Source organism: Lytechinus pictus, chromosome 3 (genome assembly GCF_037042905.1).
Source record: "Lytechinus pictus isolate F3 Inbred chromosome 3, Lp3.0, whole genome shotgun sequence".
In the NCBI taxonomy this organism is placed as follows: Eukaryota; Metazoa; Echinodermata; class Echinoidea; order Temnopleuroida; family Toxopneustidae; genus Lytechinus; species Lytechinus pictus.
The window spans coordinates 48,535,899-48,554,548 of record NC_087247.1 but is presented as its reverse complement, the minus strand read 5'-3'; the positions used below and the strand labels follow the sequence as shown (position 1 = coordinate 48,554,548).

The 18,650-nt window shown below is 34.5% G+C and overlaps 2 protein-coding genes across 2 annotated transcripts; both read right to left on the bottom strand.

Annotated features, from left to right (window-relative positions):
• Nucleotides 1–2,478: 2,478 nt before the first annotated feature.
• Nucleotides 2,479–9,416, bottom strand: LOC135153624 (uncharacterized). The gene is made up of 2 exons (XM_064097247.1): nucleotides 9,039–9,416; nucleotides 2,479–7,524 (listed from the first exon to the last, which is right to left on the bottom strand). Exon 2 carries the CDS (start codon nucleotides 7,519–7,521, stop codon nucleotides 5,746–5,748), a length of 1,776 nt encoding a protein of 591 aa, XP_063953317.1. The 5' UTR covers nucleotides 7,522–7,524; nucleotides 9,039–9,416; the 3' UTR covers nucleotides 2,479–5,745.
• Nucleotides 9,417–11,614: 2,198 nt separating this feature from the next.
• LOC129257102 (collagen triple helix repeat-containing protein 1-like) lies at nucleotides 11,615–18,627 on the bottom strand. The gene is made up of 4 exons (XM_064097245.1): nucleotides 18,319–18,627; nucleotides 17,048–17,197; nucleotides 15,958–16,162; nucleotides 11,615–15,397 (listed from the first exon to the last, which is right to left on the bottom strand). Exons 1-4 carry the CDS (start codon nucleotides 18,376–18,378, stop codon nucleotides 15,246–15,248), a joined length of 567 nt encoding a protein of 188 aa, XP_063953315.1. The 5' UTR covers nucleotides 18,379–18,627; the 3' UTR covers nucleotides 11,615–15,245.
• Nucleotides 18,628–18,650: the final 23 nt, after the last annotated feature.

The window sequence follows — 18,650 nt, the reverse complement described above, 5'->3', positions numbered from 1 at the left end:
TGTGATTTATTAATGTTTGTATTACTATTCTGAATGTTTAACGTCTTTGCTAATTTCACCTTCTTGGAATACTTCTTTGCTTTTATTATTGGTCAGTCAACCATTTGCCCCCCTATCGGGAGCTAAGTGAATGACTCATACTGATTGAACGATTTAATACTATAAAATGCGTTCGAACTTTTATTTTATTCAGAGAATGATTTGCTGGGTGTCCTCCCTGGCAGCCATGTGTAGATAAAATTAGCGAAGTGTGCAGAATTATTCTGCGTATGCTGACTCAACCAAACGCAGTGTCAGTTGGTAGATTGTTTAAAAAACCGATTCGGTCACTCTAAAAAATACCCCACTCTTTCACCATTCTATAAGCAACAATCATGGGAGTCCGGCCAGAGGCGTCGATCATGGGGGGGGGGGGGGGCAGGGGGGGGGGCAACCGCCCCACCAATGAAAATATTGGGGGGCAAACATATCGTTTTGCCCCCCCCCCCCCAATAATTCCGCATGTGCAAAAAATAAAATAAGATTGTAATGTTACACAGAAATCAGAAAACAGAAACTCGTTCTTCATCTAAAATCGTGCTCAAAATGTCCGGTTTTCAGATTAGAATATAAAAAGATTTCAGCTCGCGCTTCGCGCTCGCATCATTTCTGTAGCAAAAACCCATACTTTTCATGATTGAATAGGTGAATAGAATGTCCCGTTTTCAGTTCTATACCTCAAAAGAACTCCCACTTCGATTTGCAATAATCTTTTGTTGGATATATTTCTTTATTAAAAACGTCAATTAAACTCTTTTTTTTTAAAGATAAAAATATCAAAATTTTCAGCTCGCGCTTCGCGCTCGCATCTATTATTTTTTACATTTTTTAAAATTTAATTTGTTGGTGAGATGTGTGTGTGTGTGTATATATATATATATCTATATATATATAATAATCTATATATATATACATATAGGCATATGTGTGTGTGTTTGAGTCTGTTTGTTTTGTGTGATCGAGCGCCTTTGGAAAGTTGATTCATGATTTTGCCCCCCCCCCAATCTGAAAAATGGATCGACGCCCCTGCATGGGACAAAATATTTTCATTCTCCAATGTATTTCTCTTGATGCAGAATAATTCTGAAAACTTATAGGTCTCACGCGCGTAAAACATTCCCCATAAACGTGTGTGTTAAAATGGCACTTAAGAAAAATTCATAAAAAATAAATGTGAAATTAGAGGGTCGAATGTTTACTACCTTTGGATAGGATATATATCTGACATTCCATATTTGACCAGTCTTAGCCAGCTCATTTTAAAAATAAATCGCCATTTATGAAGATAACTATGATGGGATCAAATTCATCAACTGAAACAGTAAAATAGCCCCAATTCTTCCGCCAGTCAAAAAATAGTTCGAAATCATTGATATATCTTCCCAATTTGGGCAAAGAAAGTTCAGTAGTTACCATTTCTAGAATCAGTGTTAGATTTTAAATCATATTCATACACTTTTGTCAATCAGCAATATCAAATTTAAACAATTCGAATGGGTTGGGTCGAACGAATATCTTTAGCCGTCCTGATGTAATTAGGCTCATGGCACCATCACGTTTGAAAGTATCGTGATACTGCCATCTCCGACAAAATGAAGGAACTGTTTAGTGCTGTCTGCAGATCGATACCTCGAAATATGTTCCAGGACACCGCTTCGAAAACCACTATTGGTATTCTTATTAATGATAAAAGCAGCAGTGATTATGAAAGAAGAAGAATCATATAATGATGATGAAGAAGAAGATGATGATGATGATAACAATAATGTATATAATATAAAATGGCATAATGACATGAACTGTTGATAACAGAAGTATTAGTGTAGTCGTAGTAGAAGTAGTAGTAGTAGTATAGTAGTAGTAGTAGTATAGTAGTAATAGAGTAGTATATAGTAGTAATAGTAGTAGTAGTAGGGGTAGTAGTAGTAGTAGTAGTAGTAGTAGTAGTAGTAGTAGTAGTAGTAGTATAGTAGTAGTAGTATAGTAGTATTAGTAGTAGTAGTAGTAGTAGTAGTAGTAGTAGTAGTAGTAGTATAGTAGTAGTTGCAGTAGTAGTAGTAGTAGTAGTAGTAATAGAGTAGTGGTAGTAGTAGTAGTAGTAGTAGAAGTAGTAGTAGTAGGGTTAGTAGTAGTAGTAGTAGTAGTAGTAGTAGAAGTAGTAGTAGTAGTAGTAGTAATAGTAGTAGTAGTAGTAGTAGCAGTAGTAGTAGTAGTAGTAGTAGTAGTAGTAGTAGACTAATACTACTACTACTACCCCTACTACTACTACTACTACTACTTCTACTAGTAGTAGTAGTAGTAGTAGTAGTAGTAATGGTAGTAGCTGAAAGCGATGAGGATGATGATGAGGATAATATAAACACATTACTGGAAATTGACAATAGGCGCGTCATGAAACTCCCATCTACACTTCGAAACAAGAGAAACTATAAGGATATATCACATATTCACGTGTGATTGAAAAAAACACATACTTTATTGTTCAAAATAGAAGCCAGACATAGAAATCGTCCGAAAATTCAATTTACCTAATTGATCGTAGGTCTGGCAGCCACTGAGCAGCGCCTAATCGACGTTGCTCTATCCCTTAAATCGTGACTTGAACGCCAAACAGGGCAGCAGAAACTTCAATTTTTAACGTCTTTTGGTATGACGCATCGGCCAGGGCTTGAATTCCCGACCTACCTATTAATGAGGTGGACGCTCTATCAACTGAGCCGACAATGATCGATACTTTTAACAGGACAGTTTTAAATGATGCTTGTTCATCTGAAGTCTCCATTTTTACCTCGCTCCCTCCGCTCTCTCGTACAAACATACCTGATAAAACAGGACGGTAGACGAAAAACTATTTCAGAAGTCAAACAAATTTAGAAATATTGATTTATTATATGTGCATTATTACTCAGTATGCATGTGCAGCGTGTTTTATGAAGAAATATCCCATTTCGACCACCGAAAAAATGTTTATTTTCCTTGCCCATCTGATGTGTGCAAAAGTATATATTAACAATGATTAAGAAAACTCCTTGGACGGACAAGCATGGGGTCGCTGGTTTCACGTATTTGTAATTGATCAAATTAATTGCAACTAATAATACGGGACAATGTCCACCAAAATTAAATATACAGTTTATATACATGATTGTAAAATATATTTCGTAATAATATAACGCCTTTTTATCGCTCGCTCATTGTCCCGTCGTAATATCTCAATCAGGCTATCATCGGAAGCATAATGTAACCACAAACTAGACAACAGATTGATACACATGCCCCTAACTCCGCCCCACCCCCACACAAACAAACACTTGTATAAATGCATTACCTCGCACATACATGTTACAACCCTAGTGCGCCGATGTCTTTATTCATTAAATCAAAGCAATGTGGTTTTTATAATGGATCAAAGGGTCCAATGTCGAGGCAATATAATACCATAACTTCAGATAAACACACTTTGTGAATGAAAAGGTAAATTGTCAATTCGTCTACTACCAACTCGTCCACACATGGTCTACTTTCATTTAGTCTAATGCCATTCCGTCCATCAACGTTTTGTCTAACAATCATTCGGTCTAATCATCACTTCGTCTAATCACCATTTCGTCTATGACCATTTCGTCTCATAACCAGTCGGTCTAATATCCATTTAATTTTCATTCATTTTGCACAATTTAACGGACTAAATGGCTATTGAACCAACTGGTTATTAGATGGAATGGCATTAGTTTAGATGAAAGTAGACCTTTTCTGCCCATATCGGAGGAAAGAGTTTAAATCTTATATCAAAGTATCAAATTGCATGCCTGTGCATCCTATAATATTTTTTCTCTGTATACTGGTCATTTTAATTGCTAACTCCATAGCAGACAAACCCGTTATGCATTTTGCTCACCTTTCCTTTGTCATAATGAAAACAGAAGTTTTCAGCAGATTTCTTATAATAGAAATTGGAAAAAAAATAGAGAGAATTGCAAACAGATTTTATTTGTTCGATTTTACATTATGATTAAATCGCGTTGCATCGTAATGCTTATCTGCACTATACTGTATCATGGCCCTAGGAAGCGGGATGCTGCATATATTATTCTCCATAGGCAGCACCCCCTGGAATTCTGGTAGATGTGAAAAAATTGATAAATGTTACCAAAATGACCTACGTTTTTTAGTGAACCCCCCTTTTTATTTGCTTGTCAAAGTTCTCGAGCAATGTGACCTTCATTTTTCAGTGAAACCCTTTTTTATCGGGACTAAAATGACCTTCAATTTGATAGTGAAACTTTTTTGTTTTGCTTGTCAAATTCACATACGCACCCCCAGTAAAGAAATCGTTTCCAGGGCCCTGTATGGTGTCACTCCTTACCACTATGAATATCTGACATTTAAAAAATAAGTGCGAATGCAGCAAAGGATTGAAATAAGTGGCGTCCAATTGGTATTGAATAAATATATCTGTTGTAAATATACTCTTCATATCTTTTTGCAATTATACCGTTGTCATGGAAGTATTAAATTTGCATTTATTCGCTAAAACAAAAATATTTCCAGTTGAAAAAATAAATATAATTTGTCTTTACTACGAGCCATTTGTCTTTATTATTAGCCATCGCAAATATATATAATATCAAGAAACATAACAGACACCACAACGAGAATTGAATTGTTTGTGTGCAACTAAAAAGGATGAAAATAGTACGAGAAAAAACAGTTATTCTACCGGAAATGAATTTACTCCAATTTTATTCGTATAACTTAGGAACAAACGTGATTATTCGCCTGCAATCTTTATTTCTTATTTCTATTATATGTTTATCATTTTAGTGGTAAAATATGCCCTTCTTTCTTTTTGGGAAGATGTTAGATTTTACATATTTGCATACTAGGCCTTATTAGAGGAGTAACGCTACATTGAGCCTTCAATCATGCATCTATCGCTCGATTTTATATGAAATTAAACATGGAGGGTTTTTATAAAGCCTTCCGTAATCAATTGTACATAACACTTGATGAACAACTTCTGGAATATATGAATTGCCAAAGTACGAGTCCGAGAGTTTGAAAGTTTATTATAATTCAATTTTAGTTTGAAACAACCTCATTGAAATTAAAGCAAAGTTTTATTGTTCATGTAAACAGAATACATGCATATTTTAATTTTATCTAATGACATTTATCATTAAAAGTATAATGACAAGCCTCTTTTGATTCCATTCTTACGGACAGCTTTACGAAGCAAAACTAGTATCGATGCTTTACAAACAATAAGATCAATTTGTCATTACTCATTCTTATTTGACAGGTCGGACCAACTGGGTCTATATACTTCAATAGCATGATATGAGTATTGCCGTCTTTTCTCGATCAATTCATGAGCAGAGTCCAACGCATTCTGCCATAGACCAAAAGATAAGCACGATATACAAAAAGTATACAGAACGAAGCACAATAAACTCCAGAATAAACACCCGAAAATTATAGACTTAAACTCAGAACTAAACATTAACATGATTAAAGAGAGAAAGATGAAGGCATATTGACATTTGCAATTATATATGCCATGTATGTGTCAGTTCAAATCCAGAATAGATATCAGATTTATTTCCAGAAATTTGTGGATATAAGGAGAAAATGGAAGATTCACACTGTTTGGGCAGAGATACAGTAACACCCTAGTTGCCAAACATGGGCTTTTTGGTTGACACATTAAACAATTGATGAGTCTTCCAGGTAAGATAGGGGAATATGGTTAAGTCGAGAATTCATCAAATCACAAACAAGGAGTTGATCATGACCATAGCCCTGATACGTGATCATTCCTTCAGGAGAGTTGAACTCGTTAGGTTGGTTGCCTCTGCATCCGAAAGTATTGATGACACGGATGTGATTGATATCAGTAATGTCAACAACAAGAAGTCGATGATGATGAACATCCTGGACAGCTACAACGAACCGAGTTGGACTCAACCAACACATTCCAGTAGGCCTTGCAAGGCCAGGGATGCAGGCATTGGTAAATCTGTGAACATTGCTCTCCCTATCAACGAACCACATGATTCCATTCAAGGCGTCACTAGCAAGGATCTCCTGACAACTATTGATTGCTACATACTTTGGACTTGCTGTAGTCATTTGGGGTCTTGGAAATGGTAAGCGTCCAACTTTACGTTTCGAATCAATGTCAATCTTCTGCAAGACACCATCCCCTGACTCCATACACAGACAGATGTAAAGGATTTCCCCATCATTTGTTATAGCTCGCGGAACCGCTCTTCTCTCAAACTCCATGAAAACTTCATACTCGTCAGAGCCTGGTCTTACAAGTAGCAGTTTCTTTCGTTGAGAATCGCATACGATGACATTGTCATTCTTTAAGACGGTGAGGTCGCAACACCCAGTTGCCTTGGCCTCGTCACGTTTGTACAAAGTTATAATCTGCACAATCTCATTTGAATCTCTGTCGATGATCTTCAATGCATCTGTTTCTACAACAACTTTGTTACCATTATTGAGCACATCTACGCTGTAGGGATGGTCTAGTCTCCTCCCCGTTTTTTGATCATCGTTAGCAACCGCTTTTCGAGGAGAAACAGAAATGGTTGGTTTAACCTTTCCACCATTAACCGCATTTGTTGCATCAGATGGCAAAGATCTGTGAAGTGGAGACCGGTCAGATCTTCTGGAACGGCAATCTTCCACTGTTTCTATCGATTTCAGAGTGGTTATAGACGATGGCACTTGGGAATGTCGGTTAATTGAATAGGCACTCCTCGCTCTCGCAGCATGTATGGGTGGATGTGGAGTAAGCTCCAAGTTGTTAGTGGATATCGTAGGCAGAGATTGCTCAGGAGAGGAAGATAACTCTGGAGGAGTGGTGATACGAGCTTTGAACTCCTGCTTAGTGTCTTCCACTCCGAACATGTCATCTAGATTGAACTGTTTCAGGAACTGTTGGATCTGTTGTTGAAACCTGTCGACCTCCGTCTGCACCATGTTGATCTCAACCCCTGATACACAGATAACAGATTCTTTGATGGCTAGTTGACCTGTATCCAACTTCAACTGCTCTGCTCTCTCTACAAACTTATTTTTGTCAAAGTCTGAAGAATGTTTCCCTTCTTCTATTTGCTGGATGAAGGATTTCAATCGGTTTTGGTAATTTTCGATCTTTTGCTTCTTTTCCTTCAAACTCTTACGAATCTTCCGGTTTTTATCTGAGATGGCATCCTCTAATGGTCTGAAAAATAATTTCAACAACTCAAATGCTTTATCTTTGACTTCTTTAATGGTGTTAATTGCCTTCTCGTGATCTACAGTTGTTTGCCTCAATGCGTATTCTATCTCATTCTTAACTGGTTTTAGTCCAACGTCATTCCATTGACGTAGATACTGCTTTTGAGATGCAATAATATCCGCCTTGTATGTTGAATTTCGAGAGCGGCACCTAGCCGTTAACGCTCGGTTCCTTGGTCCTGACATCATGTCCTAAATGACACACACACACAAAAGATAAAAGCTGGATTTAAAAAATCTATGATAATTTCATTCGGTAAGAATATGTTTAAAGGAAAGTAGTTTGCTTCCCCATTTCATCTGAGGGCCTGAGCTATAAATCCCATTTCCGTACAATATCAATATACCTTTTTAAAATTTCATAAGGGATGAGCCCGGGAATGAGAAGGGATTAGATTTGTCTACAACCTCTGAAGTCATGATGAAATTATAGGTTCATAGTCTATGGATTCCCTTCTTGAAGAAAAAATGTAAAGATGTTGGCCTACATGCCGACCTATATATACTTTGTTATATGTTGTATTCCTAAACTTCTTGCAATAGCCCCATACACATGATATAGTACGGTGTACTCCAGTGGTGCATTGACCTTCATAATATATATATATATATATATATATACATATATAACATAACATGCTATATAATATTTTAAAGAATTTTCATCCTTTTCCCTTTCCTATTCCTTCGTTTCTTTTCTTTTTTCGTAAAACAGTTGGGGTCCATGCCCCCCCCCCCCCCCGATTGCACCATCTGTACGTCAATGGTGTAATCGATGATCAGGTGCATTTTTTTGTGATGCATGAAAAAATACAAATAATTGACTATAACAGTGTCTATTCAAGGTAAATCACCATCATACTGTACCGATGTAGGTACGTGTATTTGTTAACCAATTTCACATTTCATCGAACTTGGCGGGTGGTATTGATAACGATCTATTTCAGCCTCTCTTGCTGAGATTTCAATATACATACTGTATACCCAGCACATAAGAATTGATCTTTGATATTTACAAGATAACATTATAAATACCTATGTGTTTATAGCAACCCATGATTACAATTACGATTTTGCAATGTTTCGCTTTCAACATAGCTCCGCAAGCTCGGGGGACAATAAGGATTAAATTATTTTACACTCTCAACCTCCCCTGTAATCAGTGTTTTTCTTGCAATTACTAAATAGTTAATCATTATTTAATTTTCAAATAAAGAAAACTATGACCAAATACTAGTATTACTATTTCTTTTCATACTGCTGCCATATTAAGTTTGAAACTGGTCATGCAGTGTCCAATTGGTTAGTTAGTGGGTGAGGTATTTTTCTTTACAAAACCATGCCCCAATGATAGGTGATACTGCAGCAGCTACAGAACATACGAATAAAGATTGACAGTAAATTAATTACACGGGTCTTGTCTAATTATGAATAAAAGTTAATATGGTAAAGACATGCTCGAAAGTTTGTTTATGGGGTGGTAACGGTTTTGCGTGAAGAAGGGGTTTAAATACAATTAAGGACATTATAACGCTCCACAATCCTGCCGGGATATGCTAAACAAATGTTTTGTATTTCTAATAGTCATCCTTTCACCTTCTCTGTTTGCCCTGCCATACATCAAGTGCCATATTGGAGAGATTCTCTTAACTATGTACACAAATAAGAAACATTAGGCATATTTACGCAGGTAATGCGATACTTACTGGTGTAGACAATTATTATTCCAAGTAACAACAGCAATGTGTATGCATCCAAAGCCAACGTGTCGACTGTGATATCAATTAGCACGGTGTCTTATGGGCGGATGGACAGTGTACACGTGTCGTGTATCCAATACAAAGACGAACGCTATTCATGAGTATCTTGAAATTAAATATGCCTTAACGAAGTTACGAAGAAAAAAACTTGTACAAGAATGATATTCCTTCCGAAGATATCATTAGATATGTTGCGCTCTTATTAGACCTCACTTTTGCAGTTTGTTAGGACAGCGAAACGGGTTGCTAAGTTACATGTGGTCTTAGGGACTCCCCCACTGGGTACGTAATGCCTATCTTTACAGTCACGATCGGTCACAATTCAAAACGCACGTAGACGTAGAAAAAATAATGTTAAAGTAGACGTAAAAAAAATAATTTTAAAAATGTTTAGGCATTTGTGGATCATAAATTGATCAGGGGCACAGGCTTTCTTAAACAAAATAGTTTTCTATCGTCCCTTTTATCCTAGTAATTCCACGTTTTTTTATCAGTACATCGACAGATGCGAAAAACATCGGTGTTGTTTCAACACCAATATATACATTGTATATAAACTCCTCAAAAAAAGTTTGGAAATCTGACTTTGATCGATAATCCCTCCTCGGTTTTAGTAAATATCAATGTTTAATGAATATAAATGAATAGAACATTTATTTTTCTTAAAAATGATACCCTACATGATATAAATATGGTTCACATGGAGGTGCAGTGCCTTGAAATGTGGGGTAAGGTCAAAATTCAAAAGTTTCAAAATGACACAATATTGAAAGTCACTGTTCTTTTTTCCGTGGAGATGAGTGAGGTTCTCAGCGGTTTCTTTTTAATTTGATAGATGATTCCTCATTGGTTTTTAGTAAATATCAATGTGTAATTGATATCAATAAGTAGAACATTTAATTTTCTTTAAAATGGTACCCTACATGATATGATTATGGTCCACATGGAGGTGCAGTGCCTTGAAATGTGGGGCAAGGTCAAATTTCAAAAGTTTCAAAATGACACAATATTGAAAGTTACTGTTCTTTTTTCAGTGGTGATGAGTTAGTTTCTTAACGGTTTGTTTTAATTGTTTTCATGCACATTAACATCAACATTAACATGAAATCAAACACACCTCTGCATAAGCAAACACATAACAAATAAACAAAAATGCATGGGTATTTCAAACTAAGACTCAAACCATGTTATCTCACAGAACCATCACTACAGAAGTCTTGATTTGAATGGATTTTCATCTCGATTGACAACAAAAGAATCATGTTCTGTATTGACCCTTCATGACTATTTCTGCTCGTTTTGCAGCTTTTCAATTCAGACCTCATCCAACACTTTTGAATCCTGCTCTTTTCTTGATGGCATGATCATAACAAGCATGGTATCATTGTAAAGAAAATTAAATGATCTATTGAATGATATCAAATATGCATTGTGTAAATTTGGGAGCTGGAAGAAATTAATGGCCAAACTCAGATTTCCAAACTTTTTTTGCTCGTTTTGCAGCTTTTCAATTCAGACCTCATCCAACACTTTTGAATCCTGCTCTTTTCGTGATGGCATGATCATAACAAGCATGGTATCATTTTAAAGAAAATTAAATGATCGTTTGAATGATGTGAAATATGTATTGTGTAAAATTGGGAGTTGAGAGAAATTAATGGCCAAACACAGATTTCCAAACTTTTTTTGAGGGGTTTATATATATAGAGTACCATTCAAAACTTTGGGTACACCTGTAATCAGAACTGATTTTTTTTACAGTCATTTAATTCACTTATACTTTTCAAACACAGTAAACATTTAGTATCAAAATAAAGGGTAATTATCAGGCTTCACACTGACTTTATTTTAAAGATGAAAAATTGTTTCAGAAAGTACTCAGGCGTGTACTGTCCGTTTAAGTTTGGTTGTTTGTTTGTTTTATTTCCGTATATAAAATAACAGATACAAAGTACATACAAATACATATAACATGATATGATGAGGTCAATATTAAGATACAATAATAAAAGGTAAAAAATAAAGTAAATTATACGGCTGGTAGTCCATATTCAGCTGCAATAATGCATTGCTGCTGGTCTTCCATGGAGCCAGTTTGGTATTCACCGAAAAGATATGCTTAACTCCAGGAACATTTTGAATGGTATAGTTGAATTATTAAAGATAAAATGTAAGAATAAAAATGAAAAAAAGAGACATTAAACCTTTGACCGGTTAGTTTTGAAAATATGAAAATGCTCAACTATTTCACCACTAGCGTAGTTTAGTTTGCTTCTGAGGTGATGTCGAATGAGGATTTTTGCCATTTTGTGTTTTTAGGGCTCTGTGCGTCTCATAATATTTTATTAGTTTTTAATGAAGAATTTTTCAATATTAATTGATAAATAAACAACAAACATCACCTCAGAAGCAAACTAAACTACGCTAGTGGTGAAATAGTTGAGCATTTTCATATTTTCAAAACTAACTGGTCAAAGGTTTAATGTCTCTTTTTTTCATTTTTATTCTTACATTTTATCTTTAATAATTCAACTATACCATTCAAAATGTTCCTGGAGTTAAGCATATCTTTTCGGTGAATACCAAATGATAAAAGAGAAAACAATTGTGAAAATTGTTTAAAATACTTGACACCTTATAAATCCCAAATTTAAGGAAAAAAACATGTCACAATCACATAATCATTATATATGGTCTGAAAGAGAATGTTCTCCCAAATAATTTGATACTATAATTATGTGGTATGTGTTAACGCTTGGATGATCAGGAGGTATTCTTTGCAGTGATGTATTTGCACCAAAGTAAGGCATAGCTGCAATGAATGAATCCAGGTGTCAATAATGTCATAATCCTACAAGGCATGCATTAAAATCCATTTCAAAACACATTTTCAGTAATTCATATTGAAATGGTTTAATAAACACTTTTTACTATCAATCCTCATGTTAATTTCATTGAAAGGGGATTTGCAAATGTGTTTACTAACACATGTAGCATGGTGACATCATTGGCATATGGGGTTCATTCATTGCAAGTTATGCCTTACTTTGGCACAAATCAAAATTTACATCGCTGCAAAGAATACCTACGGATTATCCAAGCGTGAAGACATACCACATAGATATGGTATTAAATTATTAGGGAGAAGGTGCTCATTCCAGCCATATATAATGATTATGCGTTCATGGCATATTCTTTCTTAAGGAGGGGATTTGTGATGTGTCAAGTTTTTTTTTTTACTCTAACGGGTATACATATATGTATATACTCAACTGCGCACTACAATAATATTATTATTGTTATTACCCCCGGCTATTGCCGTGCTGCCTAAAGGCGCTCTGGCATTCGAGAAATTTCTTCCTACCGAGTACCCATTCATCTCACCTGAGTTGAGTGAAGCACAATGTGTTTAAATTTCTTGCTGAAGGAAACCGCAAAATTTATCCTCAATTATTCAAGTCAGAGTAGCTGAGGATGGATAATGATTTTTTTTATTCATTAGATATGCTTATCATTGATTCTCTTGTGGTACTTTATGATCAGATTTTTGGGAGAGAAAAGGATTATATAGAACTCTGATTACTGTCAATAATTTTGTCAAGTTTTTACCGGTATTTGTTTCTTGACTTAAATAATTTTTCTTACAATACGGTCATGTTGATTTTTATTAAGTTAATACCATGATTATAATCAAGTATGATACGATTTTTTTTTCACTATCTAGAAATATCTTAATATGAGTAGAATAATAGCTGGTTGTCGAATGTATTTAGATTTTTCACTGAATATATATTTTTTTGTGACTAAAATAGTATTAACCTTTCGGTATATATTTTTTATTTTACCTCAGATCGTGGTATTAAGTCACCGCAACATATACTTATATACAAACAATTAAAAAATCAAGTTCAATTTAACAATACATGAATTTTTGGGTATAATGGTCATGTAGATTTAGTGAAGTATCCTATGAAAGATATAATCAGAAGCACCGGTAAGGGAAGGGGGATATGCAGTCGCCCCCTTTAAAAAAAATTGGGCCAAAACGTACATTACCACCCCCCCCCCTTAAAAAGGGGGAGAAGAAAAAGCAAAATGGTATAGTATATAGATTACCAAAAGCAATTTAAAGCATGCACGTTACAAGTAATTATTTGATGAGATTATGCTTCGTAATGTACCCATGAAAAAGATTATCATATTGGTTCTATTTATGAATAAAATATTTCCCCTCCGTAATGTGACTATAGCAAGTTCGATCAATGTGCGTGTCCAAGGATCTGGGATAAATGTATACTCTTATCGAAAAAAAATCAAAATATGTTAACATTATAAAAGTGAATGAATAATGTCATACAAATAACAATAAAAACAATCAAACTTTTGTTTCATGGGTGTATATGTTTCTGACTTTTAATCAATTATACACCAAATCTAACATTGTGTGTAATATGAAATTAATTTCAGAATGCAAGCAATAAAATCAACAATCCATATATTTATTTACTATATAGAATTTGATCAAGAAGTGTTGAATTTTTTTTATAATTTTATATTCATTCAAGACTTTTCTAGGCATTGGGATGAACATAATGATTAGCCATTTTGGTATATTAATAAAACATACACTAGGGCCTACAAGTCTGTCCGAATCACACACTCTTAAATCAACTTTTAACCATTCCTGGGCAACATACTGTCCACACAACTATTGGTTAAAATCTGCCCAAATTGGGTAATAAAAACTAATAACTGTGTAATAAATTTGCTCAATTGGGTATTAATTGTCCAGTATATATATTTTATCATCATACATTAATACCCAACACAGTGGACAGTATGTTACCCAACATTTTATTTGTGCATTATTACCACATAATGATTGTTGGGATGAGCGTGATAGCAGGGGACACATATTGTAATTTTGTGTAGAAATCGATACGAAACGTGGAAGAATACGACATTTTGGTGTTGGAAGGAATACGTGTAAAACGAAGACGAATGGTTAATCCTTAAATCGATACATCTATGATCACGTGACTGCATAGTGGGTGTTCAGTTGAATTGTTATGCGACAATGTCTTAAGGCCTATTTGTAAATATATTGGAATATACATGCTACATGAATTATAGTGTGAATATTTACAAAGAAAATGAGATTGGCCATAATATAACCGAATCGGAGTTAATTCATTGAAACTCTTCGTCAATTTCGACATTTAAAACGTAATCAGCAAATAATCATATAATGATAAACAATAAAAAAAACTCAACTTTTTCAATCACTTTGAAGGGGTACTCCAGGCTGAACATGATATGATTTGAACAGATAAAAAAACATCAGACAAACGCAACACAGAAAATTTCCTGAAAATTGGACAAGGAATAATGAAGTTATGACATTTAAAAAATTTGCATTATTTCGGTGAAACGGTTTCATGAAAATTCATTGAGAAAACTGCATTGTCATATCCCTACTTGTTCTTTTGTATTTTATTATTCAAATTTCTAAGAACTTTAAAAATGGATTGACAACTCTGATTAAATGCATTAAATATTGATTGTTGTAACGTATTTTATTATAAGGGAGACATGTCATATGAAATAATTATGATTTTATGTAATAACATAAGAAAAGGACATTTATTTACTAAATATGACATATATATAAATATGACATATTTACTAAATAGGTGACATCATCAGCCCATCTAATGTTTTATATGGGAGGATATAAATGTTCAGGGCAAGTGCAATGACATATTTTGTAACACTCACCTAAGTATCTCTGATAAAATTATTAAGACTTTCATTTACCACCCCTCTCAATTTACATTGTACATGTTGTTACATAAAAAGAACGGAATAACTCCATCTGTTACCATGTCTACTGCAAATTTCGGTAACTTTATTAATCATCACTAGGACCCCTTTTTAATTTTTTTAATTCAGTTTTTATTTCATGAATTTCTCCGGTCCACGCAAAAAAAAAAATCAATTTTGGGACCTCCTCAAGCATGCCAAATACTGGAGTGTAAGAGATGCGTCCACATTCCTGCCATAAATCATGCCTGAGACTGATGCTCCTTGAATATAGGTACGTCATCTTGATTAGGCTGTTTATGCTCAATTGTTTCGAATGTTTCGATCAAGCTAGTATCCATATGATGATTTAGGGACCTCCTTGATGATGATTCGTGATGCACTGTTCCACCCTGTGGATGCATCGTAGTTACCATATCCCGGGCAGTCTCCTACCAAAAATTTCACATTTACTGATCCAGCTCCGACCGTGTGACAATATCCTGAGTTTATATAAAGACAAAAGCGTTTCCATAATCGACGTCAATTATGATATAATCGTGTTTTTTCGTACTTCTTTTGTGTGTAAACGCTAAGTGTCTACTTGCAACACATCAGATACGACACATATCCTTTCCATGATTATAACAACACCCATAAAGAAAATATTATTGTCGGAATACATTCACCCATCCAGATTAATTAGATTAATGCCATATAAAAAGGAAACAAGTTTTGCGTCAGGATTCGAATCCTTGACCATGTGATTCACAGAAGAAAATCTTAAAGACCATAACCCACCTATGAATGTTTTTGATGGCATAATGACTTTTAAAAATCGGTGGTAGAGCATTACGTACGGTGATTTGTTTTTTAGAAATAGGCGCGATGGAGCGAAAACCTAATCTTATGACAGGATTCAACATAATATACAAAAATCTCATATTTAACCCTTTGCCCTTTCATTTTCGTTTTTTAAATCTTCTCTTTCAAAAAAGTTTTTTTGGGGCGGGGCAATGACCCCAAGGCAACATTTGTACGCCAATTCCTGGCTCAACTTTACCTGAAATACTTCTGTGCCTGTGCAGATTCATGTTGTTCGTATTGGCTTGGTAGACCACACCATCAATAGGTGTAGGTGAACATTCATTATCATTGAAAGTAAAATACCATCTTTTACAGCATCCACTACATCCATAAAGACGAAGGTTGCCTCCATAGTAGACCCAGAGAGCAGAGTCACTGTGCCTCTTCGTAAAAGTACAGGTCTGTAAGTGATACCACACCGAAATCGAGAAAGAAAATAATTATATTATATCACTTTATAATTATGTTTAAATATCCGTATTAGGTATCTTTAGAACCGGTATCAAATTCCTTTTATAGGCTTCCATCTCTTTTATTCAGATGAAAACACAGCATGAATATCGGTTGTTTAATCCTTGAATATATAGTGCGTCCCACAAAAAACGAAACCGAGATTTATAGATGATTTATCATGCTTTAATCACAAATACAATAGACAAATGACCTGTCATTTGAAATAACTTAGATTATTCCTTATTCATGCATGAGTGAGCAAAAACAATTTGAAGAAAGGAAACCAAAAAGTCACTTGGCGGGCGGTATCTGAGTTTCAAAAAGAAAATCACATTTCTTTAAAGTTCAATACCTGCTCTTTAATTTGATCGTTAAATCACAGAAAACGGTCAAGAAATAACAAAGTTCTATTTGTTTGAAATAAGGCTTGAATTCCAATAATTTCATAAAGTGAAGAGGTTTTACAGGATAGCTTTTAGACTTACTCGTGATGATGATAATTATGATGATGCTGATAATGATAATAATAGTGATAATGATAATGATGATAATGATTATAATAATAGTAGTAATATTGTTCCTGCTATTAAACTACTGCTACTTCTTTTGCTACCAGACTACTACTACTAGTAGTAGTAGTAGTAGTACTACTAGTAGTAGTACTACTACTAGTAGTAGTACTGTAGTAGTAGTACTACTAGTAGTAGTACTACTACTAGTAGTAGTACTACTACTACTACTATACTACTACTACTACTGCTGCTACTACTACTCTAACTTTCCACCTTTACCATGTTTACATTCACCAAGAGCGCTCTAACGATTCTACTCACGTAAATAGTGTCATAATCATTTCCGTTATTAGAGTACCAGGCACACTGTTTCCAGTTGTTATATTCTAGGAGTTCCCCATCGCCTGGACTACCTGCAGGTCCTGATGGTCCTGGAGGCCCAGGTGGTCCCGGTGGTCCCTGAGAACATGTCTGAAATACAAATTATAGAGACACCTATTAATACGAGGCAATTTTAGGAGTCCAGATACACTTTGTAAAGCAATATCGTAATTACTCTTGCATTTTCAAGCTTAAATAAGGAAGAAAAAAAAACACTTTTATCTTACAGTGCTTAATATCTATATATTGTTAAAGCTTTTCCAAACTTTTTTGTGACTTTCATAATCTGGGTCCCGTACACAAAGGTTAGCAATCAATCGTAAGCTGAATTTTCACGATTGATTGTACATTGTAGTCAATGCGATCAGCATGATCAGTATTAGAAAATGGTTCTTCGATCATTGCTAAGCTTTGTGTTAAGGACCTCTGATCATTATTTCTATTTTTCAATTTCGACCCCTCCTTCATTCTGATTTTCATATGTAGTTCTTTGCTGTTTCTTTAGTAATTTTATCTTATTAACTGCATATTTTTTACTTCAGTATCTAATGTAGATAATTTTTATGTTTTAAATATGTAATGAGTCTATTAGTTCATACATGACCGATTCGGTCGTTGGGCTACGACTCATGCTTTAATAAACTTTAGATTGAACTAGATTGAATTGGATTAAATTATTTGGAGACGAGGAAGAATAATTTTGATAAACATATATTTCTTCAATATGGGATCAACAAAATGCTTAAAATGTATGAAGTTTATACAAAATAATCTTGATTCCCAGAGGATCAAGTGGTAAGAAATTTGAGTTTTTAAGTCATAAATCACAAAGGGGTTCATGGTTATACGATTATTAAGAAAACCTGAATAGCTCATTTTACTTTCATTTTTCGTTTGCCTCATTAAACACATTTTCAATTTGATAAACTATATTCTAGATTTTCCATTATTCTGAAAGATAAAGCCAAATGTATAGGGTCTATTATGGTAGAATAATTTTACAGTCGAATGCATACTTTAGCATCTGTGTCGAATAACTCAGTTTTTGTTTACAGTGAATATTAGAGATGAGCAATGAAATGAGATCAAATCAAATGTATTTCGTAGTTTATATTCATATTGTCACTTCAGAATATATTGGACATACAATTGTCTAAAAATTCTTGAATGAAGCAATGTGGAATCAGAATCTATCCTGTCTAAAGCCTTACCGCTCCCCAGCCGTTCACAGTCATGACGCCATACGTCAATATCATCAAGAAGAACATCATTGAAGATCCTGAAGATTTCTCTAGATATTACAGGATTCCATTGTGTTTTGCAAACTTTTCTCCTGATTAAAATTTCCCAATGAGTTATATCCACATATCTCAAACCCGAGAAGTCTGTATTTTCGTAATTTGTTACTAATAACCCCAAACATAACATTTCCTCCCCGGGAATGGATGTCTGCTCACTCTATACTCTTGTCTACAATGTCTATGAATTCACCGTATATAATTTATGGCTCTGCATTATTGTGCAGATATACGACTTAAATCAA